General features: G+C 35.3%; 1 protein-coding gene and 1 pseudogene across 5 annotated transcripts in view; one reads left to right on the plus strand and one right to left on the minus strand.

Annotated features, from left to right (window-relative positions):
• Positions 1-18,786: 18,786 nt before the first annotated feature.
• Positions 18,787-27,478, minus strand: part of CEP57L1 (centrosomal protein 57 like 1) — an 88,689-nt gene continuing 79,997 nt past the window's right edge. For 2 of the 5 annotated variants that reach the window (XM_027603207.1, XM_027603204.1), the window contains 4 exons: positions 25,073-25,150; positions 24,715-24,959; positions 23,567-23,711; positions 21,275-21,695 (listed from right to left, as the gene is read on the minus strand). In XM_027603207.1, the coding sequence (XP_027459008.1) occupies positions 21,477-21,695; positions 23,567-23,711; positions 24,715-24,959; positions 25,073-25,150 (687 nt within the window). In that variant the 3' untranslated portion in view covers positions 21,275-21,476. Of the gene's footprint in view, positions 18,885-19,703; positions 21,713-22,682; positions 22,802-23,566; positions 23,712-24,714; positions 24,960-25,072; positions 25,151-27,478 lie in introns of those variants that run through there. The other 3 variants (XR_003521612.1, XR_003521613.1, XR_003521614.1) reach the window with 3 other exon arrangements.
• Positions 26,510-26,934, plus strand: LOC113927397 (annotated as a pseudogene).

Raw genomic sequence — 27,478 nt, forward strand, 5'->3', positions numbered from 1 at the left:
GGGTGGCTCAGTTGGTTAAGCGACTGCCTTCGGCTCAGGTCATGATCCTGGAGTCCCGGGGATCGAGTCCCACATCAGGCTCCCTGGTCAGCGGGGGGTCTGCTTCTCCCTCTGACCCTCTTCCCTCTCATGCTCTCTGTCTCTCATTCTCTCTCTCTCTCTCAAATAAATAAATAAAATCTTTAAAAAAAAACAGTAGAGAAAAAAGAAATTAGAACCCCCATTGACCATTCCTTTGTTCAGCCCAGTTCACCTTCAGAAACAACTCCACTCCAGCTTTGATGATGGTGGTTTATTAAAATAAGAAGGCATCCCTCTGGTTCAACCCCTGTAGTCTTCATAAAGGTTTGTGGGAATTGCACACTAAATGCTATTAATGTTGGTTAAGGCTTTCTTCTAGTATCACTTCAAGTGGAACAAACAATAGGTGTGTACAGGATCCCTTTAATGCCTAGAGCCCTTTTCCATAAGCCTTTTTGAAGGCATGAACTTCTGACTAGGGAGAATATATTGAGTATGGAAAGCAACCGAACATGATCATGATCTACGCACTTTGCAGTTTGGAAGAAAATCATACTTAAGCATTTAAATGTGTTTTCTTAATTTTGAATGTTCATATTTGGCACACTGCTTTTTCCACTAAATAAAATAGTTGATAATCCCACAGCCCTACCCCACCCAGTTCACAGCCTGTCAAATGCAACACAGTTGTTTACTAAGTACTTTGTGTCAGTATTCTAATTAACAGCATAGATTAACTGCATGACCCAGAATGAGACCCATGAAATGCAGGGGATGCAGAAGATGGTGTGTTTCCTGTGCTACTGCTGTCCTCATCTGTCCTGGACAGGTGGGGTAAAATAACCCTTGGGTCACATTAGAGAGGCTTAAAATATTTAACCCTTTCCCTTTTTCCTTTGACATTTCTAGGTTTTCATTTTTCCTTTCAGAGATATTTCATTTTCACAAGTTAATCTGCTATCACTCCAACAAATAATTAAGCTGTAGAGATGTTTTGTGTAGAGGCTTCCTTTGGGGCCTATTTATTCTTTTTATAAATATCAAAAATGGAAATGAGCATTCATGCTCAGTCTAGGTTGTGACCCTGCTGAGTCAAAAATCTGTCATGTCTGGCACACTGCTGGAACTCAATAAAATGCATTGTTGTTCTTAGAAAAGTAAAATGTTGTTATGAAAAGTATTTGGCACTTGGCAGTATCCTTTCAAGTTGGGCAAACGGCTAAACAGCTGCCTTAACAGCTACATTCCAATCAGCAGCCAAGAGTGGCGGCCACATAGACTGGCTGATTCTTCTCCCAAAGGATGGACATTCTGCCTTCATTTCCTGATCAGTTTCAACACTTCACAGCTCAGAAATGAGAATATTTAATCCTGCACCGTTTAGCATACTGCACAATCAAGTACAGTACTCACAAAATTAACATAAGGTGAGGTCAGTCTTTGACAACTGTCCATGAAATGGATCCAACCCTGGAATCTATGCCTGCTGAGTGCTCACATCTAGTGCTAAAGAGACAACTACGTGTGCTGGAAGGCGGGGTAGGGTGGATTCCATTTACTGAGCACCTACTCTGTGTCAGGCAGGCACTGGGCCCTCTTTTAAAGTCTCAGAAAAGAGATTCTCAAAAATTAGTTTAGTGGCCTTTAAAAAAAAAGTACATTTAGTTAACTCTTGATTGCAAATAAATTTAAAAAACCTGTTTAAAAGTGGTAAAATCTTAACTCTTAAGACAAAGATAGTAAGATTAGCTTGAGCAGCATTTGTGGGTGCTCAATGGCTGGTTAAAGTGGGCTTTGATGGGCTTAAAGCAGGCATGTTTAGAAGAGAAATACTGAGTAACTTTAGACTCTGCTAGGAAAATACTATGTTAAAAACTTCAAGGTGACTACTGAAAGAATAGAAATGCAAACTAGACCCTCTCAAACAAGTGGAGGTGAGGGATAGGAATGGGTCTTGTAAATCCAACAGAAGTCAGAAAAAGAGAGAAAAAGATAAAAAGAAGTCTGGTAGAAATAAGTTCAAATATATCAGTAATTATAATAAATGTAAATGGATTACACCCTTCAATCAAAGTAATTTTGGTATTATTCCTTCCTTAAGTGTTCGGAATAATTTACCTATGAAACATTTCAGCCTGAAATTTTCTTTATGTGAGGATTTTAAATTACAGATTAAACATCTTTAACAGATTATGAGTATTCATATTTTCTATTTCTTTTTGTGTTTAACAAATTTTTAAAAGAACTATCTAAGTAGATAATTTTTTTTTGGTGTAAGGTTGTTCATAATATCCTTTCATATGTTGAACAGCTTTTGAAAGATATAGTTAACACACCATACAATTAACCCAATTAGAATACACAATTCAATGATTTTTAGTGTATTCACTGTGTTGTACAACCATCACCGGAATCCATTTAGAACATTTTCATCTCCCAAAGAAATCCCATATCCATTAGCAGTTTCTCCCCATTTTTCTGAGTCTCCCTACCTCCAGCAATAGGCAACCACTAATCTATTTTCTATCTTCTATAGATTTGTCCAGTCTGGAAATTTTATATACATGGAATCATATAATATGTGGTCTTTTGTGACTGGCTTCTTTTATTTCACATAATGGGTTTTTTTCTTTTTCTTTTTAACATTTGTGTATTTATTTTAGAGAGAAAAAGAGAGAGAGAGTGCATGTGCTTGAGTTGGGGGAGGAGCAGAGGCAGAGAATCCCCAAGCAGACTCCCCCACGTGTGGAGCTGCACCATCTTACATTCTCACCAGCAACATATGAGGGTTCCAATTTTTCCTCATCTTTGTCAACATTTGTTATCTATCTTTTTTATTTTAATCATTCTAGTGGATGCAAAGTGGTATCTCCTTGTGGCTTTGATTTGCATTTTCCTAAAGCTAATGATACTGAGCATTTTTTCCTGTGCTTGTTGGTCATCTGTATATCTTCTTTGGAGAAATGACTATTCAGATTCTTTGCCCATCTTCTAATTGAGCTTTATGGTTTTTTTACTGATGAGTTATAAGAGTTCTTTATATATTCTAGATACATGTCTTCTATCAGATACATGATTTGCAAATATTTTCTCCCATTCTGTGGAAAATCTTTTCACCTTCTTGATGTCCTTTGAAGCCATTTATCCTTTTAATGTCTGTAGGATGTGTAATGCTGTCTCCTTTTACATTCCTAATACTGATAATTTCTTTACTTGCTATTTTATCTTGAACAGTTTTATTAGAAATTTAATAATTTCACTAATCTTTTTAAGTGAGTGATATTTAGTTTTATTGTGTTTATTCTAGTTTATGTCTGCTTTATCTTTCATGGCTTTCTGCTCATTTATTATGATTCACATATTGTTTATTTCTATTCATTTATTATATCAGTTAACTCATTGATATAATAAATTCAATGTACCAATTACATTGAATTATTATTCATTTATTATTTATTATTTACATGTTATTACTAATCATTTATTATACCATTCTTTTTACTATCTTGGATTTAATTTGCTCTTCTTTTCCCAGCTCTTGAGATTTGAAGTTTTAGACAAATTTCCTTCTAAGCATTGCTTTAGCTACATCACCATTTTGGATGTTGTGCTTTCATTATTTATTATTTAAATATTTTCTAATTTCCATTATCCATGATCATTTAGAAGTGGTTCTTTTTTTTTTTTCGTCAGTTTTCAGAAATCACATGATTTCCTCATGGCCTAAGAACATACTCTGCATGAATTCAATTTTTAAAAATATCTTAAGCTTGTTTTATGACCTAACATATGGTCTATTTTGGTAAATGTTCCATGTACACTTGAACATATATTCTGTTGTTGGGACTAGTGATCTACATAGGTCAGTTGATCGAGTTGTTTCACAATGTTCAAATATTTTATATTGTTACTGATTTTTGGTCTGATTTTTAATGAGATATTGAGATATGTACATTAAAATCTTTGGCAATGACTGTGAATTTGTGTATTTCTCCATTTAGTTCTGATATTTTGGTTTTATATATTTGAAGTGTTGTTATTGGCTGCCTACTAATAGGATTATAAGGATTTTTTTATTGAAACTTTTGTCATTGACATCTTCATCTTTAGTAATATTTCTTAAAGTCAAATTCATGTATTAGTAATACAATCACACAAGCATTTGGGGGGGTCGTGTTTACATGGTGTATCTTCTTAATCCTTTTAAATTATCTGTACCTTTTTGTTTCTTGACTCCAATCTGAAAATCTTGTCTTTTAATTCGAGCATTTCATTTACATTTAATGTGATAACTGTTGGGTTGACATTCACAATCTTACTATGTATTTTATTCATTTTGTTTATTTTTCTATTTGTCCTCTCTATGCTTTCTTCCTATATTCCTCCTTTCTTTCATTACTTTGGGTTAATCAAGTGTTTTTATTACTCTGTTTTACCTCTTCTTTTAGGTTCTTAATTATACCTATTTATTTTCTTTTGATAATTACCCAGAGCAGTGGTTCTCAGATGTTAGTGTGCATCAGAATCACCTAGAGGACTGTTCCAACATAGATTTCTAGGCCTATTTCTAAAGTTTATAATTTAATAGGTCTAGGGAGGACTGAGAATTTTTACTTCTAAAAAATTCCCAAATGATATTTATACTGCTATTTTGATAATACTTATGCTTTGATAATCATTCCTCTAGATTTCAATATGCATCCTTGGCTTATTACAGCCTACATTAAGCTAGCCTTTTTTAAAAACAGATTTATTTACTTGAGAGTGAGAGAGAGAGAGCACACACACAAGTGGGGGGAGGGAGAGAGGAAGAGAATCTCAAGCAGACTCCCCACTAAGAGCAGAATTGGATATGGGGCTTGGTCTCATGCCCCATGAGATCATGACCTGAACCGAAACCAAGAGCTGGATGCTCAACTGACTGAGCAACCCAGGTGCCTCTCTAGCATTTTTTTTTTTTTTACGCCACTGAACAAAGAATAAAAGCCTTACAATGGTTTATGCCCATTTATCTCCTCCCTACAATTCATGCAGCTGTTTTTTTTTTTACTTCTGCATATAAACTCCACAACACGTTTTATTTTTGATTTGAAATACAATTTAAAAAATGTAATTATATATTTATTTTTTCTGCCCTTTTTTCCTGAAGACCTATGTTGCCATTTGAGTTAATTTTCCTTTAGTCTAAAGAACTACCTTAAATATTTTTTATAGTGTGGGTCTGCTGATGATGAATTCTCCCAACTTTTGTCTGAATAAACCTTTATTTTACCATGATTTCTAAAGGATATTTTAACTAGGTATAAATTTTTTTCTTTTAGCACTTTAAATGTCTTTTTATTCTTTTTGGCTTCCATAATTTCAGTAAAAAAATCAGTCATCTGTCTTACTGTTCCTTTTGTAGAAAGTAAATGTGTTTTGTTTTCTCTTGCTGCTTTTAAGATTTTATCTTTGTCTTTCAGAGTTTCAACTGTAATGTATTTAATTGTGGCTTCCTTTGTATATATCCTTGCTGTGTATTGGGGTTCGCTGACCTTTAATGTTGGGCCGATGTGACTCATCAATTTTGGAAATTTCCTGACTATTATCTCTTCAAATATTGCTTCTGCCCCATTCTCTTTCATTCTTATCCTTCTGGGACTCTAATTAAACATACATTTGATTATTTAGCTATATTCCACATGTCTCTTTTACTCAGTTTTATTCATCCCGTTTTTTTGTCTCTGTGCCTCATTTTTTGATATTTTCTATTTATCTGTCCTCAAGTTCATTAACTGTATTTTTTGCTCAATCTAAGCTATTTAAAAAACAAACTATCCAGTGAATTCTCAATTTTAGCTGTTGTATTTTTAAATTCTATAATGCATATTATTTTTATAGATTCCAAATCTGCCAAAATTATCCATCATTTTATCCAATTTGTCCATCTTTTCCTCTTTTTCCTTGTGCACCTATGTGTGTGTGTGTGTGTGTAATTTTAAAGTCCTTATCTGCCAATTCTAATACCTGGATCATCTATGAGTCTGCTTTTACTATCTGCTTTTCTCTCATCACTCATATTTTCCTACATCTTCTCAAGTCTTATAATTTATTATATGCTATATTTGGTGTATAAAAGAACCAATGGGGGGCATCTGGGTGGTGTAGTCGGTTAAGCAACCAACTCTTGATTTCGGCTCAGGTAGTGATCTCAGGGTCGTGAGATCAAGCCCTGCATCAGGCTCCATGCTCAGCAAGGAGTCTGCTTGAGATTCTCTCTCTTCCCCTCCACCCCATGCTCTATCTAAAGTAAATAAATCTTAAAAAAATAAAAATAAAAGAGTCAATGGGACTGATAGTGATGTTATTTACCCCCATAAAGTTTATCCCTTTCTTCTTTCAGATGCATAATTTAAAGGACTGATCATCTTCATCCCATCAGGAATTGAATTAGATTGGGGGCTGGATTCTGGTTTTAGTTAGAGTCAGTTTACCTCTTCTTTGTCTTTTTTCTTCAGGTGTGACTCACCTGGACTTTTGACTGATAGCTTGGCAGGTCTCTCTCCTTCAGCCCTTAAACACTGTGGGAGAATCAGTTCTGCCCTTTAGAGACTTTAGCTTAGCTTATTAGTCTCCTACCTCATGCAACTTCAAAATCTGGCAAATGTCATGAGAGGGAAAATGGGCAAGTGTTTCATGCTGGCTTTCTGTCTCTGGAGGGACTCCATCTCCTAAGCATTGTGGAGAGACTTTACCCTTCCAATCCAGTTTCCTTCTTGAGCATGGCCTTCTGAAGCTTTTGACTGATAGGTTGGCTTTTCTCTTTGTCCTCATCCCTGAAACTCTATCTTTTGAGCTTAGTCTCCCACAACATCAAGTTCAATATCTGGCAAAAACTTGAGGGAGATACCTGTTGTATGTTTGGTGCAGTCCTCTCTCTAAAAGGAATTTATCTTCCAAGCATCATAAAAGTGAAGATTTTATTCTGCCTTTCTGGACCAGCTCACCAGGGTCTTTTATACTCCAACATTCAGCAAAAATCCATGGTATATTTCAGACTTCTTTAGATTCAAATCTGGCATGTCTGCACCTATGGTCTTCAAAAACTCATCTGGCTTCTCTTTGTCCCATTAGAATCCCTATGCCAAAAACAGTCAATATGACCAGAATTGGTAAATGATCTAAGGAATAAAACACCCAGAGATTGTCAACTCACCCAGGACAGCTTTTCCTTCTCTAGAAATTTAGTTCTTCTAGGCTTTGTTGCGCCCACCATTTTCCAACAATTTAAAACCTACGACTTTGTTATTTATTTGTTTCAGTGGAAGCCTGGTCTTTCTACTAAATCCTACCTAAAGTAGAAGTCTCAATACTTACTTGAGGAGTACTACAGATAATGTATTTTCTACTCTATTTCATTAAAAACAAACTTCTGGTCAGAGCTCACTATTGTCAGGATCCACTAATGAATCACAGCTCCCATTTTGAGAAAAGCTGGTCCAACAGGTCTCTGGGAAAAAGCAACCTGTCAGTTTGGAAGAGGAGGCTCATCAACGGGATATGGGTTAAATGAACCTCAATCCACTTAGTATTATAAAAATTTGTGAAGTATGGAATTCTGCCTGTATTTTTCCTTGAGTCCAACAAAGTCAGCTTTTGAATCGAATTAACTTCTCACTGAAAGGCTAGGCAAATTTAACTTTGTTCTACCCCTTCTCTCTAGTCTTTTTTCTCAGTCAAAATCAAATTTTTATGATTTGTGTTAGTCATTAGTATTATAATCCCATTAATCCAAAGTTTTTATTAGTTTGTCCACAAAGATATGACAATTTCTTTTAAAAAAAAAATCCATTCTCCAAAGTACCTCCCTTAAACTTGGCCTTTTCCCCCTGTATTATTAGGTCTTTTCCCTTAAGTTATAATAACTACCTCAGTATTTGTTTGTGAAAGGGTTTTCAACTACCAAGGACCAAAAGACGCATGTGTGGAAGCAAAACTGACACACTGCTCTGCTGTATCAGTGTATATACATTATAATCAGAAAATAAAACAACTTGCACAGTGAGAGCAAAAAGCAAACAAAAACAGAGTCACTGTGTCTGGTTCACTTTCCCAAAATAAAAGAATCCCTTAAGTTTTGTTTATAAGTACTGACTCCCTCATAAAAGCAATTTCATCATCAACTTTTGCAATGTTGATAGCTGAAAACTTGTGATAACCTTTGTAGCTATGACAAACATGTGAGAAAATTGCTATCTTTTCTACCATGAGCTGCCTTACCATTGGTGAAACTCTCTACGTTGTTTTCCATGTTGTGTGCCACTCTGATTCAAATCAAGATAAAAATATTTTTGTGTCCACTGCAGTGGAGAGCAGCTAATGGAGATCTGGAGATGGAACCACCAGCCAATGAGTTTTTTGTACTTTGACTTTGATGACATTTGATCCATCTGTGGCTAATGTTATAAAACCAAAGTTGTTGGTTCTTTTAGTGTATTTTTAAAAGCCTTTCCTCCTCAAAAAAGAAAGGCATAGCTTTCTACAATAGTCTATTTATTTACAATTATAAACTTTCTCTGAAGCCAACTTTCTCTGTCCCTTGGGACACTATTAGAGATTAATGGGCCATAAAAGCTGTCACTTGAACACACTATATAGGGATATCCAATTCCAACAGACAAATTTACCATAAAAAAGAACAAAATATACATAATGAATAAAATTTGAAATGGTTTTTACCTGGTTTTAGGGCAAAGGGTAGAGACTTTAGAGAAGGTTTTGCTTGAATGGTACAACCATTCTACAAATAAGCCTGAATTTGTGATGGAATGAGAATAATTGCTTCTTGACTCACCTTGGGTTTCACAGTCTCTGCAAGAAATCTAAAAAGTTTGGTTGTATAACTTTTATTCTCTTTTCTCTCAAAAGAAAATAGGAAAGCATAAATAAATGAATGAACCAGGTAAAGATGTGAGAAAGAGCTTGGTGTCCAAAAATAAGGTATTAATAAATCTAAAGTTGTGCTTCCAGCTCAACCTACAATCTGACTGGAAAATTACCACAAAAGTAGCCTTGCTTACAAGTTGACAAGATAAGTAATGAAATGCAAATTGATAGCAGAGAGAAAAATAGAAAGAAAACTTTAGTACTTTTTAAACAAAACTTGAAGAGTTCCTAAATATTTAGTACAAAAAATAGAAAAGTTTAAGTAATCATATTCCTAATCAAAAGGAATCCTTGCACAAATTACACTGGTCTAATAATGCTGTTTTAAAACAGCTATATGTCTTCTTCCTGATTTAATGACAGTGAATTAAAATGTTAGTATACTGTTCTAACTTACACCAGACTTGGGTTTGTTTTCTCATAGAAAGCTTAAGTGATTTAACCTTATAGATACATTTCTAATTCCTAAACTAATATTAAATTGAGTTACTCATTTAATTAATAATCTTTGGATATAAGTTATATCTAAGCAACTCATTTGTAGAGCACAAAATAAATACTGGGTCAACAAACAGTTTTAAGATACCCCTGCCTTTTGTTTTTATACACTGTAAATGACCATTACTTAATAGGTTGAAAAGATATATATGAAAAGCTGAGATATGTTGGTATACATGTTCTTTTTTGAAAGAAATGGAAAATAATCTTTGTGAATCTGTCAAGAGGTATAAATGCAAAGTAATAAATTTTTATTTGTCTATCATGGGAAGAGACTGATTTTATCTTAAAGTCAGATTGTCTGGTTGTGCCAGAATGTGACAGAAAATATTAAAAGTCAAATTTGAGGGTATACAACAGGTTTTAGAAGGGATGAAGGAACATGGACTTTGTCTTGGTTTTTAATATTTGCAAATAATGAATTTGAAAGAAACATAAAAATGTATTAACTTACTTTATAAAGTTAGCTAGATAAAAATGAATTTATTCATAAGATGGAGAAAAAGAGTTGTGAATCCTATTCTATAAAACATGGATGGCATCCCCAAAGAGTAAAACTAGAATTTGGATTTTCTTTCGGTTAAATTGACAAATTAAATCCATGAGTATGTTTACTCTGAACAAAAAGCAGTTAAAAGATATTTAGTGCCCAAGTAGCAGAGTTTTCTTACATTACCAAAATATTCTTGAGAACCTAACATTTTGTGCTTTGTCGTACCCTTGAACTATTTTTTAAACAAAAGTCCTTTGCCTCTGAAAAAGTTTCTTTAAGATTTTATTTATCTGAGAGAGAGCGAGAGAGCGAGAGAGAGCGCACAAGCAGGGGAGAGGGGTAGAGGGAGAAGCAGACTCCCCACTGAGCAGGGAGCCCCAAAGTGGGGCTTGATCCCCGGACTGTGGGATCATGACGTGAGCTGAAGGTAGCCGCTTAACCAACTGAGCCGCCCAGGCGCCCTGAAAAATTTCTAGTAAGTATCATTACTTGATGCTGACTTTATTTTAAACATTGCCTGTAACCTTTTTTCTGTTGTCACTTACTCATATATTTTCTCCTCTTGATAACATTTTTTGATATGGCATTTCCCAAATTCAGAATTATAAACCATTACTATGTCTTTTACATAAAAATTTTCTTCGGGGTTTCCCAAAGAGTTGCTAGACAGCCCCACAGTTTTGCTAATTTATCCTATAAAAGGAGGAATACTAAAAATAATTAGGTATGTTTGGTTGGTCTCCTGCAGATTTTCTATTAGCTCAGAACTACTGTAAAAGTCATCCTGCCTTACCCCCTCCTATATACGAAAAAACTTACACAACAGTAAGAGGAACTCAACCTAAATCAATTACATTTAAGTAAAATGTTATACTATAAATTTAAAGATATTTTTAGCAATTTAACTTTCAGGTGGGACAAAAGCATACCCCTGTCCATATACAAAGATTGGCATTGTAACTATTTTTAAAAAATTGATTTTTTTAAAAGAACATTTTGTTTGCAGGTGACAATCCTAAAATATTTTATGAGACAAATGAAATTTAATGCCCACTCTGTCTATAAATGTATTTTTCCTCTCAGGATAATCATTTACTAAAACCTTACAAAATGATTATGTGTTACTTCAGAAAAAAATGATTCCACTCCCCACTATTCTAGTATTGTGGCCTTTACAAATTAACCTAAGCCATTGCGTCTTGTCATCCACAGTTTATGCTTTTTCCTTACATTTGCCTGAAGTCCCCGTGATAAGCTACAGGCCAAAAACCGAGTCTTCTGGAAGAAACATGAAAAGAATGAAAGCCTCAATAAAGACTTTTACCACACTCATAATTATTGACTCTATAGGGGTAGACTCATGGAAACAGATTTTTCAGTATAAACTGATACCAGCATGACAAAAAGATACCGGGTCAGACTACCAAAAGATAGCATCAGGATTTCTCTACGACTTTTTAAAATCCAGAAGCAAATGACTTTGTGAAATTGAGTGCTCCACCCAAAATCAGAAAAACAAGAATCACCTAGGATGAAATGAGCTAATTATGATTAATGCTTTATTTCTGATGGACATACAGGAAAAATTCCTCTCTTCTTTATTTCGAACTATTGGCTACACTTACATACACTGGTAGAAACATTCTTTAAATGGTATTATGTTCCAACTAACCCTTTGGAATTCCAGGAAAAAAATTCTTTGAAAATTCTTAATATAATTTGTAAGTAATATGTTGTCAGGAAAACATATAAATAATGATTCTGGAGAAAATGACATATAGGGAGCGCCTGGGTGGCTCAAATGGTTGAGCGTCTGCCTTCTGCTCAGGTCGTGGTCCTGGGGTCCTGGGATCGAGTCCCACATCAGGCTCCTGACTCAGCAGGGAGCCTGCTTCTCCCTCTCCCTCTGCCTCTCCCCCTGCTCATGTACTCTCTCTCTCTGTCTCAAATGAATAAATAAAGTCTTAAAAAAAAAATAAAATGACATATAAATATGTACCACAAAATGGTAAAAATGGTTAAATATTAACACAAAACGCTTTTACTAAGGTTTCTCACTTTTGATAGCCATGTAGCTATTTTGCATAAGTTCAATAAAAATCTGTTCTCCTTCCTATCAAACAGTAACTTAAAAATTGCTTTTGTGTCTGTGTCTGTGCCTTAAATCTAATTAAATTAGATATGGCAAGCCCATTACTAAACAACAAGGTCCAAGCAACTTGACTGGGGTGAATTGAATGGTTCTTGGTTCCCAATCTTGGTATATGAGCCAGTAAGAGCAATACCTTCCACATAAAGCAATGACAACCTTAAAGACTTTACAAAGCCTCCAAAGTTAACCCCTAAATTTTAGTATCACGTGTCTCTAATTTCACTATTCAGATTATAAGGAGGTCTCTGTGCATTAAGCAGCACCTTTTATCACATTCATATAATAAAACTGGCCAAATAAAATAAGCCATCAAAGTAATAATACTGCATCATAAAATCACTAGGCATATTTATGTGGTCAAAGCCAGGCTTAAAAGGAAATTTGAAGGCAAAATTTATACCTTAACCAGATGTGTAAGCAATGCACATCACATTCCACAGTCAGAAAACAAAATGAAACAACACTGTACAGTAGAGGGTCAACACAGCATGCCTAAGTTGTGCAAACCTTTTACATTCCAAAGAAAGGTTTGGTCTTTACTCAGCTCCTAAGAGATGACCTCTAAACCCTTGGAATATCCCGTCTGATAATGTTTTTGTTTACCTAGGGGCCTGAGGCCCTACCAGATAGTCTATGCTAACAATGTGACTTATGATCCACCATGGCCTTGGGCCATACAGTATCAGCCTGACCAGTAGAGGGGCTGGAGACTGAAGGTCAGCCATATGGGCAGTAAGCCATGCTTGTGTGATCAGGACACAGGGAAGAACCTGGACACTGAAGCTCGGAGGAGCTTCCCTGCTTGACAATGCGGCAAGCGTATCATCACACACAATTGCCAGGAGAATTAAGTGCTGTCTGCATGACTTCACTGGAAGAGAACAACTGGAAGCTCATGCCTGGTGTTTCCTGGACTTGGCCTTAGTCCCCTTTTCAGTTGCTTATTTAAGTCTGTATCCTTTTGCTATAATAAACCATAACTGTGAGTATTACAGCTTTTCTAAGTTCTGTGTGTCATTTTAGTGAATCACTGAACACAAAGGTGATCTTGGGGAATCCCTGCAAACACACTTTAAAACCCTAAGATAAAGTAACATCAGGGAACAATTACCCTGTCTGGTTCTTGCTCCTAAAGTAAATGAAATTTTGAGTCTTTCCTGTAAGTTACTCTCTAATTAAAACAACTATATCTCTGATTTTGGAAATATTGATGTCTGAAGATATGCGATGACCTTTTTGGATATGGCAATTATATGAAAAAAAGTGCTGTTTTCCACCTTGAAGAGACTAAATGCAAACTAGGTGACCTTGATAAGTTTGTAGGTTGCTTTTTTTCCTTTAAATGTATGTCATATTTTTATTTGTTAAGGTTGTCTTTCTAAAGCTTGATTCCCTTGCAGATTTTCTTTGCATATAAGCTCCTTCTCGTTTCCAAATGCTTTAGTCTCTAAGTGGTTTTAAGTTTTATTTCAGTCGGTGGTAGTTTGAACCAGTAGCATTTTAGTAGACTGGTTAAGAGAAACTACTTTGTGTGGAACATCCATAGGAATGTTAGGAAGTGGCTCTGAGAATTTGAAATCACAGGCAAATATCCTACCCAAATACCAAAGTCACAGCCCTCCATCTACTTGAGACCTATGCTGTAAACGAACAAAAAGAAAAGTACCCTATCTGAAAATGTAGCTTATGTGCCCAGCATTTAAATCATACCATAAGAGAGAATCAAGGTATATAATAACTGATATAAATTCTTCCAACTTTATTGAACAGAGAAGTTATATACATAAAACCATAGAATAAGTTTTTAAAAATACCAGTGACTTTTGAGATTAAAGTAAAAGAAATTTCTGAACTTGAAAATAATTTCAACTCTGGTACTGAATTCCCTAGCTTCAAATTTGTAGCTTAGTTTATTTTTGGGAAAGCAAAAGATAATAATGCTTTTTATGTTGTGTTCAAGCATTTAATAGTTAAGATATTAATAGCACTATTCTTTCATGTGTATTACATATTTTAGATTTGGCTATTTATGAAAAGATATTTTTAAGGTATTAAACATATTTTTGTCTTTTGCTAGAAATTATAAACTATAAAACCATAAATAATCCATGGAATCCTCAGGAGTATTTTTAAATTTAATTTTAAATGGGCTTCCTGTGTACCAATTTGATTTATGTTTTAAATAACACATTTGTAAAGTTAAAAGGACCTACAGTGAAGAGAAGTGAAATACTTTCCAGTTCAGCAAGAAGATTCTGGACAACTGCCCTGTAAACATCAATCTTTTATTTCAGACAAGAAATGATTCACATTCTGTACTAGTTCAGTAATAGATTTTTCTCAGAAATACCATACAAGTCAATGTACATTTAACTTTAAAGAAAACTAACAAAAAATGCCTTCCAAAGTTTTTTTGCAGTTATCCTAAAATTTATTTAATCAGGCTAAGTAAAATTAGGTCAAAAGTATATTATTTTAGCTATGACTAGAAGGTCTGGTCACTTTACCATCCTCTTTTCATAAAGACTAAGATCTCTTTATTTAAGCAACTTTAATAATTTGTAGTGAGTAAACTTTTACAAGTGGGTAGAATCCCATTATAATGAACATGATTCCAATGTTTATACTTCCCTATGGCACTTTTTCTTATGCTCTGACCATAATTCATTGCTGATATGGCTACAAAGAAATACACTGAGGAGGATATCAAAAATCACAGAAATGTAGCCCCTTAGTAGTACTTTATTTAATGAAGCTTTTTTTCAGGTAAGGTATTTATTATATATTCCATCTACTCATTCATTTAAAAATATTCTATTAGGTCTTGGGCTCATGATTTTAAAAAGTGCCGCATTGGTAATATATTAGATTTTTAATTTTTTGTATGTATTGAATGTTGATGCTCAGGTTTGTCGATGATAAACCTTTGCTCATTTCAGATTCAAGACACGCATACAGTTTTTTTCTTGCAAATCTGCTATCTTTATGAATTTTAAAACTGTCTTAAGCACCTGCAGAACAAATTTGTTTCCAAACCATAAGACCCATACTTGGTTAGATTCCATGCAGCAGCAGTGACTAGATAGCAACAACGGATGAGGAATAATGAGGTCATTTGTTAAGGGATTCCTGTTGAATACATTTATTTGTGCCCACATGAGAAAAGTGACATTTCTCTAATATAGGTTGGTTAGTGTTTGAAAAGAGTATTCTATAGACCAGGAAATGTAATGGTATTACAATGGGACTTCTACCTGTAAAATACATAAAACAGATTTGTAATAGTATTACTGGGATAAAGAGTAGATTGTCACAAGCCATATAGGAGATTTGGAAGTATTCCTATTTTAAACTGGCTATCTTTCTTTCCTCCACATCTTTCAAATTCATTCCCTTTAAACATTTATTATAAGCCAACTTTTTCTTCCTTAAATAGCGTTTAGGACTACATTTTAAATTATAATCCAGTATTCACAGAGTTTCACAAAAACACTGACTACCTTCTCCGTGTGATGCACCCTTATATTTTCAATGCTATTCTAATTTTTTTTTAAAGACTTTATTTATTTATTTGACAGAGAGAGACACAGTGAGAGAGGGAACACAAGCAGGGGGAGTGGGAGAGGGAGAAGCAGGTCTCCCACAGAGCAGGGAGTCTGATGTGGGGCTAGATCCCGGGATTCTGGGATCATGACCTGAGCTGAAGGCAGATGTCTAATGACTGAGCCGGCCAGGTGCCCCACTATTCTAATATTTTAAAAATGTTCACAATGACCCCCTAAATGTGTTTCACAATCCATTAATAGGATATGACCTGCAGTTTGAAAAACACTGACTTAGTCCAACCAATGAGGAAGTTGAAGTGTGAGGAAATTGAGTGGCTTAAATTCTTAAGAAAAGAAAAGTGAGTTGTGATCATTTGCATAATTCTGTACAGGTCAATAATTGGTCTCTAGAATACAACTTTTCTGTAAAAGTATTATTTTTGTGTTTTAGTCTAAGTCATTATTGCTTGATTTTTATACCCTCTTCATTCTCTACTCCCTTCGCATTTTACTTAGGCATTTCATACCCATTTTTTCTATTCATGCCTTGATACATGGTTATATGGACAACACTTGTTTGAAATTTATGCTAAGTGAACTGGTATCTTCAATCAACAAGACTTATGAATCCTAGACCAATACTACCACCAGGTGAAAAAGCAAATGAAAGAAAGAGAATGAAGAGATATAAACAGGTCAACTTTATCTATCAACAGATGAAGAACAAAAATTTAGTAGACAAATATTTAAGCATCTTCTCTGGGATGGTCATTATACCTCTATGTCCCCTACTGTTTTCTTCCTTCTGTTATATTTTTGTCCCCTCTCATCAGACTATAAGCAACTTGAAGAGAGAATCCACGCATAATTTGGCTTTGAATCTCCCATAGCATCTAGCACAGTACCTTAGAGATAACAAATACTTGATTAGAGATCAGGAAATACTTGCTGACTGAACAAGTCGAACATACCATAGACAAATAAAGAACTACCTTGGCTCTCTAACCTCTTCCTCTTCGCACCATAAAATCAAAGAAAGCATCATTCTAAGTGCCTTTTATCTTTACCCCCAAACAAACAATAAAACACCGGCATATTTTAACCAGGGATTATGTAAAATTTGGTCACATACCCTTGAAAGATGGAACAGCTGCACAACTGCACTGGTGCCTAAGACAGCAGTGCGTGGCCCAATACGCTTACTCAGATGAGACCACCAAAGAAGGTAAACATAACTTCATGACAGGTAATTATCAAATATTTATTGAGAGGGCTACTACTTATGGGCTAGGTATTGTGCTGGGTGCTGGCTACAGTGGTGAGCAAGAAAGGATCTTGCCCTTAGGGAGCTTTCAGTCTATGGGAAAGACAAACAAGCGATAACAAGAACGTGTACTAAGTGCAAAGATAGGAGAAATACCTAGAAGTGGCAGTGAAGCCAGATTTGGGAGAAGAGGGAGGGGTGTGAAGGGGAGACTCAAAGAGGGCTTCCTAGAGGAAGCACTACACTGAGACCTGAAGAATGAGGGAAAGATGGATAAGCAATATCAATGGAGGAAAAACCTGGGTCGACAGTATAACGGATAACTTCACCAAAGCTGATTATTTCACAGAACTTTTTATCTTTTTTTCGGACAGATAATTCTTAATTCCTAACATCCCTCCTCTAACCACACTGGATCCAGTCTCCCAACATTGTAGACTGCTAAACTGGTCATTAACATTGTAGACTGAACTGAGATCGTCAAAAAACTGCCTCGGAGCATAAAGTAACAAGACATCAATTTGCTTCTCTGTTATTTTCTGCTGAAACTGTTAATGCACATAGGTACCCAATGGACCATGCATATATAATAAAAAATAAATTTCTTTGGGGGGTGCTAATTTATAATTCTAATAATTGCCTACGGCATCTAGTAGGATCTTGTACCAAATGAGAATTCAATGACTCTATACCATTAAGGAGAACACTCCCAAAAATCGCACCAGGAAAAAAAAAATCCACCTTATTCTTTAAATGACTAATGCATAACTACAATAAAAACAAACTCTGCCCTAGACAAGATTTTAAAACTTTAAACTTTACAATTTTGTTATGCCTAATTCTCCTTATATAACAAAGTATAAAAAAGGAATTAAAGGAGGAAATTTACATGAAAATAAGCTTATAGATTATGACGAAAAAGCCTGAGGTGTTGGCAAGGTCTATTTAATTACCAAGAAATAAATTTAGTTTTACATCGATGACAGTCAATATTATTTTTATTCATCCTTATTTCATTTTAATCAAAAGGTGCCATGGCACCCATATTGAGGTTTTTTGTTTTTTTTTTTTCCGCCTCACAGATGGTATTATGCCATAGAGAGGTTTGTCTTGTTATACATCTGGGAGTCAGCTTGTACTTATCTAAACTTCACATACAATTAAATGTTCTCAGTACATACAGCTTTAGTTACAGCTGAACAGAGTTCCAGGAAACCCCATTAGGTGTTTCACTATTTACTCTACACCAACAATGGCAGCTGGTACATTTTTGGCCATAGTGAGATCTGCTTCCATTGTGCATAACCAACCAGACTTTTCCCCTTAGTTTCTCACCACACTGCAAGTCAAATTTTAATTTAAATTTTTTGATGTCTTATCACAGATTAAGACTACTCCTTCGGAGTTAAAATTGTATTTTTAAAGGAGAAAGGCTATCTAAAAATCTCAAAAACCTTTAAGTACACCATCACCATTCATTGAGCTATTTTAAGTATCTCCGTTAATCTTATACTGCTGAAAACTGAACATTTTGCTCCAACCCTCCTATCTTCGGCTATAACCTAATAAAAATGGCTAGGTTGCCAACAACCAACCCACACAGGTATGGTTAATTCAAGAGTCCAACTGCAATTTCCAAAATTAGAGTACTCACAATACCTGCTGTTTTAAACACTCAAACTTTCTAGTTTCACAGTTTCATCAAAGTTGAGATCTGTCTTGGCTAGAAAGTTCCAATTCCATTTTTTCAATTTCTGATTAAATAAAAAACAAACAAACCTGTTTTTCACTGAAGTGAACAAAATCAATGATATCCTACCGAGTTTCTGCTAGGCAGAGCACAGCTGCGGGGTTGCTACAGCAACTCTTGTACACTGACCACAGATTGCCCCTGTCCAGGAAGGAAATCATTTGCTCCACCCCCTGAGGAGTCAAAGGCTCTGGCAAGCAGCAGTCTGCGAGCAGGACACGTTTTTAGTTCAGTAGCTGTGATGGAGCAACAAGAGACAATTCTTTAGTGTCTCTCCATAATAACTGTTACCCAACAACCAAAACTGACTCTAAACCAAGTTGCTGTGTGTGACTTGTGTATTTCTGCACCATGGTAAGACCATATTCTTTCCCCTGCCTCATGAGAAACCTGAGCTAGGGAATAAGCCAAAACAATTTCCTCCCAGACACACAGGCAAAAAACAAAAAACAAAACAACCCAAAAAACCAAACCCAAGTAATTAGAATATTCCCATTTTTACAAAGAATACATTTCGGTTCTTGCTTTCAGGCTTTAACCCATGCAAACTCAGGTTCTCTGACAACTTTTGGTGGGGGAGGGCAGTCAGACTTAACATTTATTGAGTTCTTACTCAATGCCAACCCTTCTGCTGGGTGCTTTGACGTGTTATTTCATTTACTCCTCACAACAACCCTGCGAGGTAGGTAACAATATAATCCCTACTTAACAAATAAGAAATGGAGGCTCCGAAGTTATTTGATTATCCAAGCTACTAAAGGGTGGAGTCACAATTTGAACCCAAGTCTCCTAATTCTGAAGTCTTCTGGTTTTTCTCCTATACTACTCTGATCTTCCAAGAAAATTCTCAATTCTTAACTGAAATATTCACACTTTCCTAAAATGACTTTGTTTTTGTTTTAGCAATACATTTTTGCAAGTAATGACTTCACTACTGATAAACTAAATATGGTCAGCCACCTTCCTAAATGCATAGAAAACAAAGGCCCAGAAGGATATCGGGCTGCATTATGGTCCTGGTGATTTTTGTGCTAAGTTTAAACTACAGCACTCACATTCTTGAGGCGGAAAGGCAAAGTTGAAAAGGTAAGGTGATGAAAATGAATTTAGATGAAGCGCTCTGTGCAACATCTCTGGGGCTGAAGAAGCTGTAGAGGGAGAGGGAAGAAGAGTGGGTGAAAGACACATGCAGTACTTAAACCAGAGAGAATCTTTCATCTCTATCATGTTACTTTCAAGGATAATTCCAAGTATCCATCTGCCCATTTTCAGTTATTTCCCCACTTCGGGTTTGGAAAGGTCCTCTAACATAACATCTCTTCTCTCAGTGAGAATGAATCAGAGTTTTCTTCTTCCCTCACCAGAAGTTCCACAATTACCCCCTTTCTCCTACATACTGTTGGGGATTTTCCTAGGAGGATTGTCTTCAACATAATTGCTTTTCCTAACTCCCCCAGATCTTGCCCTGAAAATTCTTTCATACTTGTAGCTTGATTATTCCCCCAGCTATAGATAAATATACTTCCAACTCTGTGCCTTTGGAATCATGATCTCTTAAACTGCTATCCTAGCTTCTGAGTTCCTCCCTTCTACTATGGCTTTTCTGTCAGTCTTCTATTTCTATTTCAGTTGAGGATTTCAATTCTCTAGTTGCCCCGAAGGATTTCAGTGAAAAACCAAAAAAGTTCAAAAGAGTCATACCAGTTTCCATAGGTTTCTTAAAAGATAGGTCAACAAGTGTAAATTTATTATAAAGTATACATAAACAAAGAAATTGCTTATGACATCACTGATTTAAAAATATTTTTAAAATGTATCATATTCCTCTGAATTTTTACTGGATAGGTAATAAAATGTCCAATTTATTTTTCCTATACTTTGCTATAAAAGTGGGTACTGGATAGTCACATTCTCAATTTATACTGATGATTATATATATAATGCAAAGACTAAAACTCATCAAAAGTTTTAGTTATAAAGGGATAAGATAAGTCACTCATGTTAAAAAGCAGCCCTGGATTTGTAAAAGGAACAGGAATTGCAGAAAAAGGCTTCTGTACTTGAGTTACTGTCATCTAAAAATTAAATAACTACGAGTTCCTATTTGTAATTGTCACATAAAAACTCGAGCTCTTTACAGAGCTCTTAAATTTCCAAAAAAGAAAAACATTTCATAGCTCTAAAATAAGATAGGGAGGAAGCACCATGAAAGGTAAAAGACCTTTCATTACTGTGTTCATTTTACATTGGTTCTTAAGGTTACAAGCCTACTAAATGAAAAAGGGGAATGGTACTTGAGTCTCAAAATTTAACTCAATTTTAAGTATCACCAATCCAGTATAATTTCTTAGACTTAGCTTAAGTGATCTGCAAAGTGAACAATGTGTCTAAAACATGAACAGATTAGGTATTTCAGTCAGTAAGAGAAAAAATGCAGTCATTTATTATTTGTGACTCTTAGGAGGTCATTAGGCATTAATTTTTTTTAAGATTTTATTTATTTATTTGAGAGAGAGAATGAGATAGAGAGAGAGAGAGCATGAGAGGGGGGAGGGTCCGAGGGAGAAGCAGACTCCCCGCTGAGCAGGGAGCCCGATGCGGGACTCGATCCCGGGACTCCAGGATCATGACCTGAGCCGAAGGCAGTCGCTTAACCGACTGAGCCACCCAGGTGCCCCATTAGGCATTAATTTAAAAATACTACAACTTGACACTTTATAGGGACTAGAAACATAATTCAGAATTTCATAAAGGTATATTAAAACCACTTTAGACAATTCAAGATCTCACTGACAGAGTTCATTTAAGGTGACAGTTTTACTATTGTGTTACTGTTCCCACATGATATCATCTCTTCTCAATTTCATTTGAAGATTATGGACTTGTACTGGATGAAAATTGCTGTTCTTCTGAAGAGAGTTAGTTAGCAAACATTTTCTGGGACTATTTTTTATGTTCTTTGATCCTTTAAGGTTGCTCTCTTCTCTCTGAACACCCGAAGCTTCACTCATCTTTGAGTTTTGAACTTTTTGCTGCAGTTTACGGACCTGGAAAGAAAAAAAATCTAACATTTTAGTAAAAAAAGATGCTAAAAATATACTCTACTAAAATAGATGGATTGGATTGATGTTATAAAGATTACATGAAATTTAAAAAGTGCATTAAGTCTTTATTTATTGAATACCTGTCATATGCCTACCTCCGTGCTAGTTAGGTAAAAATATCATGAATAAAACAATCCTTGCTCTCAAAAAGCTTATTGCTCTTATTAGTGAAAGAAAAGCATATACGTGACAACCAGAGAATAACTGAGGCTGGGCTAAGTCTGAGCAGGACAGAGGTGTTTACTTGAGAAGACTAGAGCAGGACAAGACCAACGTGGGCTGCAAAGATCAATGAAAAGCTGAGAGGAAGATTTATAAAGGCTATGAAATGAGTAAAAACTGGAGAATAGAGACAGGAGAAAAAGGACCTTTCAGGTGGTATTAACAGAAAAGCAAAGATCTGGTGCTAGGAATGAGCACTGAATTTATAGAGTTGAATGTGTATATATACATATTTTACTGAAAAGTATTCCTGAATTTAAAGTACTACTGAATGCCTGTACCAAAAAAAAAAAAAAAAAAAAGTTTCATTCAGTAGTATCTGGTAACAGTTGGGTAGAAAGAATTAAACAAAATAAAACCTATCAACTTGCCAAAACCCATTTCTGCCAAGCCTAGTCCATTACTTAGTCTATTTCACTTAATTCATAGGCCTAATTTGTAGAGCTGATCCAGACATTGGCTAAGAACCTGGTATTTGTCCAAGGCCATTTTAATTGCAGAGATTAAATTTATCAGGATAAAATGCTTGAAAATTTATACTGCTATGACTATTATAGAACATAAATCATATTTTTCAAAATATAATTTATGTGCATTAAAAATATGGCTATTCTCTATTCCCTTCAAATTTCTCCTATGCAATTCTAAGAAAGTGTATAAGTTAAATAATCTTCACCCTAACACAATCATACAAAAAAATTTACTTACTAGAGCCTTAAAAGCCAGTAAAGTGAAAATATTTGCTTCAAAAGTTTCATTTCCTCTTTTTCTCTTTATTGGTCACAGAAGAATAAAGGCAGTAAAATTCTGAATCCTTTATTACTTTCCTATAAAAGTGGGGAAGGCTTTATTGTGAGGTTAATATATCACCAACTTATATGAATGCTGATTATTCCATAGGCAGATAGCTACATGATGTGATTTGAAGAAAGACTCCCTCTGCCTTCTGCTCTAGCAGTGTAATAGTGCTAATAATCCAACCTATGGAATCATTGTCTTGGAATAAAATATTATAATATTCCATGATTCTTCTGTTAAAATATTAAAATTGTTATGTGATTCTTAGTTATTAAGAATTCACATGCAACGAGAGAGTCCCCCCTTACCACCACGCTATAGCCAGCTAAGCACAGGTCCCCAGGGAATAGAACACAGCATAACTTGTTCTGGGAAAGGGGAAACAGTCGTTTTAGCATTAGAGTACTGCTTGAGGAGCCAGGTTTATGTATGGTACCGAAGTAGAGACCTGTCAACATAAGGGGCTTCATTAAGGGATTAGGGGTGGGAGAGGTAAAGGGAAAGAATGTTAAAAGGGTAACCGGGAGGGCTGTCTACCTCAAAATTTTCCCAAGGCCATTTCCGAATACATAACTAAACTTTCTTGTTCCTCTTACTTTACATTATCTTGGAGAGTTATGTAGGAGGCAATGTTATTCCAATGGGACAGAGGGCTCTATAACAGGCCTAAGGGACTCCTGTCATCTTTTCACTAAGCCACACATACAGACCTTAAATTTGAAAGATCATACAGAGATATAACACTGACTCCAGATATATCTTTTTATTAAAATCTTTTACTAAAGCCTTCTTACATTGTCTTGATGCTTCAACAGTTTGGAAATTTGTTCTCCTTTAATTTCCATTTTCTTGACTAAATGTTCTAGTTCACATTCTATGTCTTCACAGACTGAATGACTTTCAGTTTCCTTCATTTGATTCAGTAGTTCTTTATGCTCCCTATGAAAGAAAAGCAAATATCAAGCACTGTTATGGTTTATACTATATATCTTTGATAGAATTAAACAATATTCTGTTCAATCATAAATTTTTGTCACTTAAATATTAATTTTCAAAGACAGTCTCTTTATGTACAGTTATCTAATTAATCTATGGTAAATATAAAAGGCTCTTATGATTTGAGATTAAATTTAGAAATATCTTAGACTTAGGGTCTTAAAGAACCTTAAAATAAATTTTGAATTCTTGATGTTCATAGCTAAATGTAATAAAATATTCTGATGTCCTTAGCTAAAAGCAGTAAAGGACTCTCTTTAGTTCCAACTTTGGAATTCTTAATATACGGTGTTTGGGAAGAACTGCAGCTATAAAAATATTTGCCCAAGAAATCTCTATTTGGTGATAGCCCACTTTAAGGAATACTGTTAAGAGAACAAGCTGTATCTTCTACAGATGTCCTAGTTCAACTAGTTGGCTACCCAAATCTCATATTTCCTGGAATTTTTGTTGAATATATATTTAAACTTGGGGCTTAAAATATGTATCCCACTCAGAATCTTATTTACTATGGATGCTTCAAAACTTATAATGCAGACCAGCCAGAGTTTAAAACAAAGAATTTCCTACTTGTCTAATGAAATTTCACTTAATTAAAAAGATTATACAAAACAAAAGCAGAATCTTTCTTATAAAAGCATTTGTGAGTTATAATTTAAGGTCACCAGACTGCATCTGTTAGAATGACAGTAGTATTTGTCTATCAGGTCAGATCTTGGGAACACGGAAACTCCTTAGATCGGAAAAGTAGTAATTACCCACAGTTGAAAACTTAAATACTATCAATAAATACAGTGAAATATCAGTGAAAACAACTCTGCAGGTCAAAATAAATCCAAATCTAAGCAAGGCCTTTAAGAATTCATGAGTGGCATTGTTCTTAAGACAGAAGAAAAAAAGATACCTATATATCTTACTAGTTCTGATAAAGAATGAAAATACTTACATACTCATTTGGTCCAGCTCATCCTGCATTGCCATCACAAGTTCAGACAAATTGTCACCAATAGAAATGGAATTTTTTGAATCAGAAGGTTCAGCTTTACCCTGGAAAGTTGTTCTAGTAGGCTTGTAGAGACATCGAGGCTCCGTAACTTCAGTAAGTTTCTGACAGTTATGTGGCCCGTAATGTTTCATCAACTGCAGGAGGCTTTGCATACTTGCATTCACAGAATAGTTCGCACTGGCAGACTTTAGGGGAAAAGAAATAGCTAAGAACAATTTCAAATGACTCATGGCATTTAAATTGCACTTACAACAAAGCAGGAGTGTGTCTGAACAAGTATCTTCATTCTTCCTCTCACCTTCTCAGCCACAACAGGCAGTGATCCAAACTTTGAATGAATTTGCTGAGGTGGTCCTCCCTTTAAACATCTAGTTTTCTAAATATTGACCAAAAAACATAAACAAAAATTGTTTTAAAAGACATTTATGATACGAAGAAGTCTCAAAATTCAACAGTAAAAAATCTGATTAGAAAACAATAAAAAAATGTGGGTAGACATTTCACTGAAGAGGTCATATAGATGGCAATAAACACATAAAAAGATCTGCAACATCATTAGCCATTAGGAAAATGCAAGTTACAATGAAATATCACTATATACCTATCGTAATGGCCAAAATAAAGAACAGTGACAATACCAAATGCTGGCAAAGAGGTGGAGAAGCCAGATCACTCATGCATGGTTTGTAGGAATACAAAATAATTTGACAGTTTCTTGTAAAACTAAACATGTACTTATATGGTAAGTACATATGATGATTCGGCAATTACACTCTTGGACATTTATCCCAGAGAAATGAAAACCAATGTTCGCACAAAAACCTATACACAAATGTTCATAACAGCTTTATTTGTGATAGTAAAAAACTGAAATGAAGCCAAATCTCTTTCAACAGGATCCAGCAAATACCAACACATTCCTTTTATTTCTGTGTAGTATTTCATATTATGGATGTACTACAGCTTAATCACTGATAGTAAAGCAAGATGAGCTGGACCAAATGAGTATGTATTTTCATTCTTTATCAGAAGAAGTAGCAAGATATATAGGTATCTTTTTTCTTTCAGTCTTAAGAATAATGCCACTTATGAATTCTTAAAGGCCTTGCTTTAGATTTGGATTTATTTTGATCTGCAGAGTTGTTGTTACTGATTTTTCACTGTATTTTGTTTGTTTGACAGACAGACAAAGCGCGAGAGGGAACACAAGTAGGGGGAGTGGAAGAGGGAGAAGCAGGCTTCCTGCAGAGCAGGGAGCCCAATGCAGGGCTCGATCCCAGGACCCTGGGATCATGACCTGAGCCGACGGCAGACACTTAACGACTGAGCCATCCAGGCGCCCCTTTTCACTGTATTTATTGATAGTATTTAAGTTTTCAACTGTGTATAATTACTACTTTTCCGATCTAAGGAGTTTCTGTGTTCCCAAGATCTGAACTGATAGATAAATACTACTGTCATTCTAACAGATATGGTCTGGTGACCTTAAGTTATAAAAAATTGCTTCTAGGATCTATTGTGTTGTTATCATCTGTTGTGTCATTTAGTGTCTCTTTTATAAAATATTGCAGAATACATTTCTATAAGAGTTTAGTACTAGGGGTAGCTTGAGGGAGGCCCTGACCCTCTGTGCCTGTGTCTGGCAGAACTAGTGTGAGACGAAGAGACAGTCCTTCCCTGTGCAGCCTTTGAGCACACACTGAGAGAGTGAGGAGCCAGATGAAAAGCACAGGTCATGGCACTGAAATGGATTAAAAAGGAACTTAGTGATTTGGCCCATAACCCTCTAGCGCAATATTTTGCAGGTCCAGTTGGGGATGATACCTTTCATTAGCAAGCCACAATTATGGAACCTAATGGCAGCCCACATCAAGGTGGTGTATTATTTTTGATGATTCATTTTCCTATAGTCTACTTCAAACCACCTAAGGTTGCATTTACAACAAGAATTTATCTGCCAAATATTAACAGTAATGGCAGCATTTGTATTGATATTCTAAGATCACAGTGATCTGTGCTTTAACTATTTCTAAAATTCTTTTATCCATTTGTTCACTGCTATGTGACCCTCTAGTGCCAGAGATTGCACAGGTCTATAAAACAGAAAGAGATAAGTACAACAGAGTATCTTGGAAATGGACTCAGAAGTATGTCATGTGATGCTACTGTAAGGTCAAAATAACCTGCATTATAGCTGGAATAAAATTTAAATTACTGTTCCTTTTTTAATTTTCTTACCAGACTGCTGCTCCCTTAGCAGACTAAAATAAAATTTTATTTTTTGTTTATTTCCCTCCATTCATTCACATGCTCATCTGACAAAGACTTAACTTCTTCCAGTTTTGGACAATAACTGCTTTTAAAAACTACAAGGTATTTATAAAAGTATAGTTGCCCAAGATTCAGAATTTTTTTTAAAGATTTTATTTATTTATTTATTTATTTATTTTGGGGGGCGGTTGTGCAGAGGGAGAGGGAGAGAATCTCAAGCAGACTGTACTGAGCACTGAACCCAATACGGGGCTCCATTCCACGACCCTGAGATCATGACCTGAGATGAAATCAAGAGTCCGATGCTCAACCGACTGAGACACCCAGGCACCCCAAGATTCAGAATTTTTTAAAAAATGGAGCATGTGTATTATGTGGCCAATGTCTTCACTCTAACTTGGTTATGACACTAAAACCATTCCTCACTGCTCTA

Source organism: Zalophus californianus, chromosome 7 (genome assembly GCF_009762305.2).
Source record: "Zalophus californianus isolate mZalCal1 chromosome 7, mZalCal1.pri.v2, whole genome shotgun sequence".
In the NCBI taxonomy this organism is placed as follows: Eukaryota; Metazoa; Chordata; class Mammalia; order Carnivora; family Otariidae; genus Zalophus; species Zalophus californianus.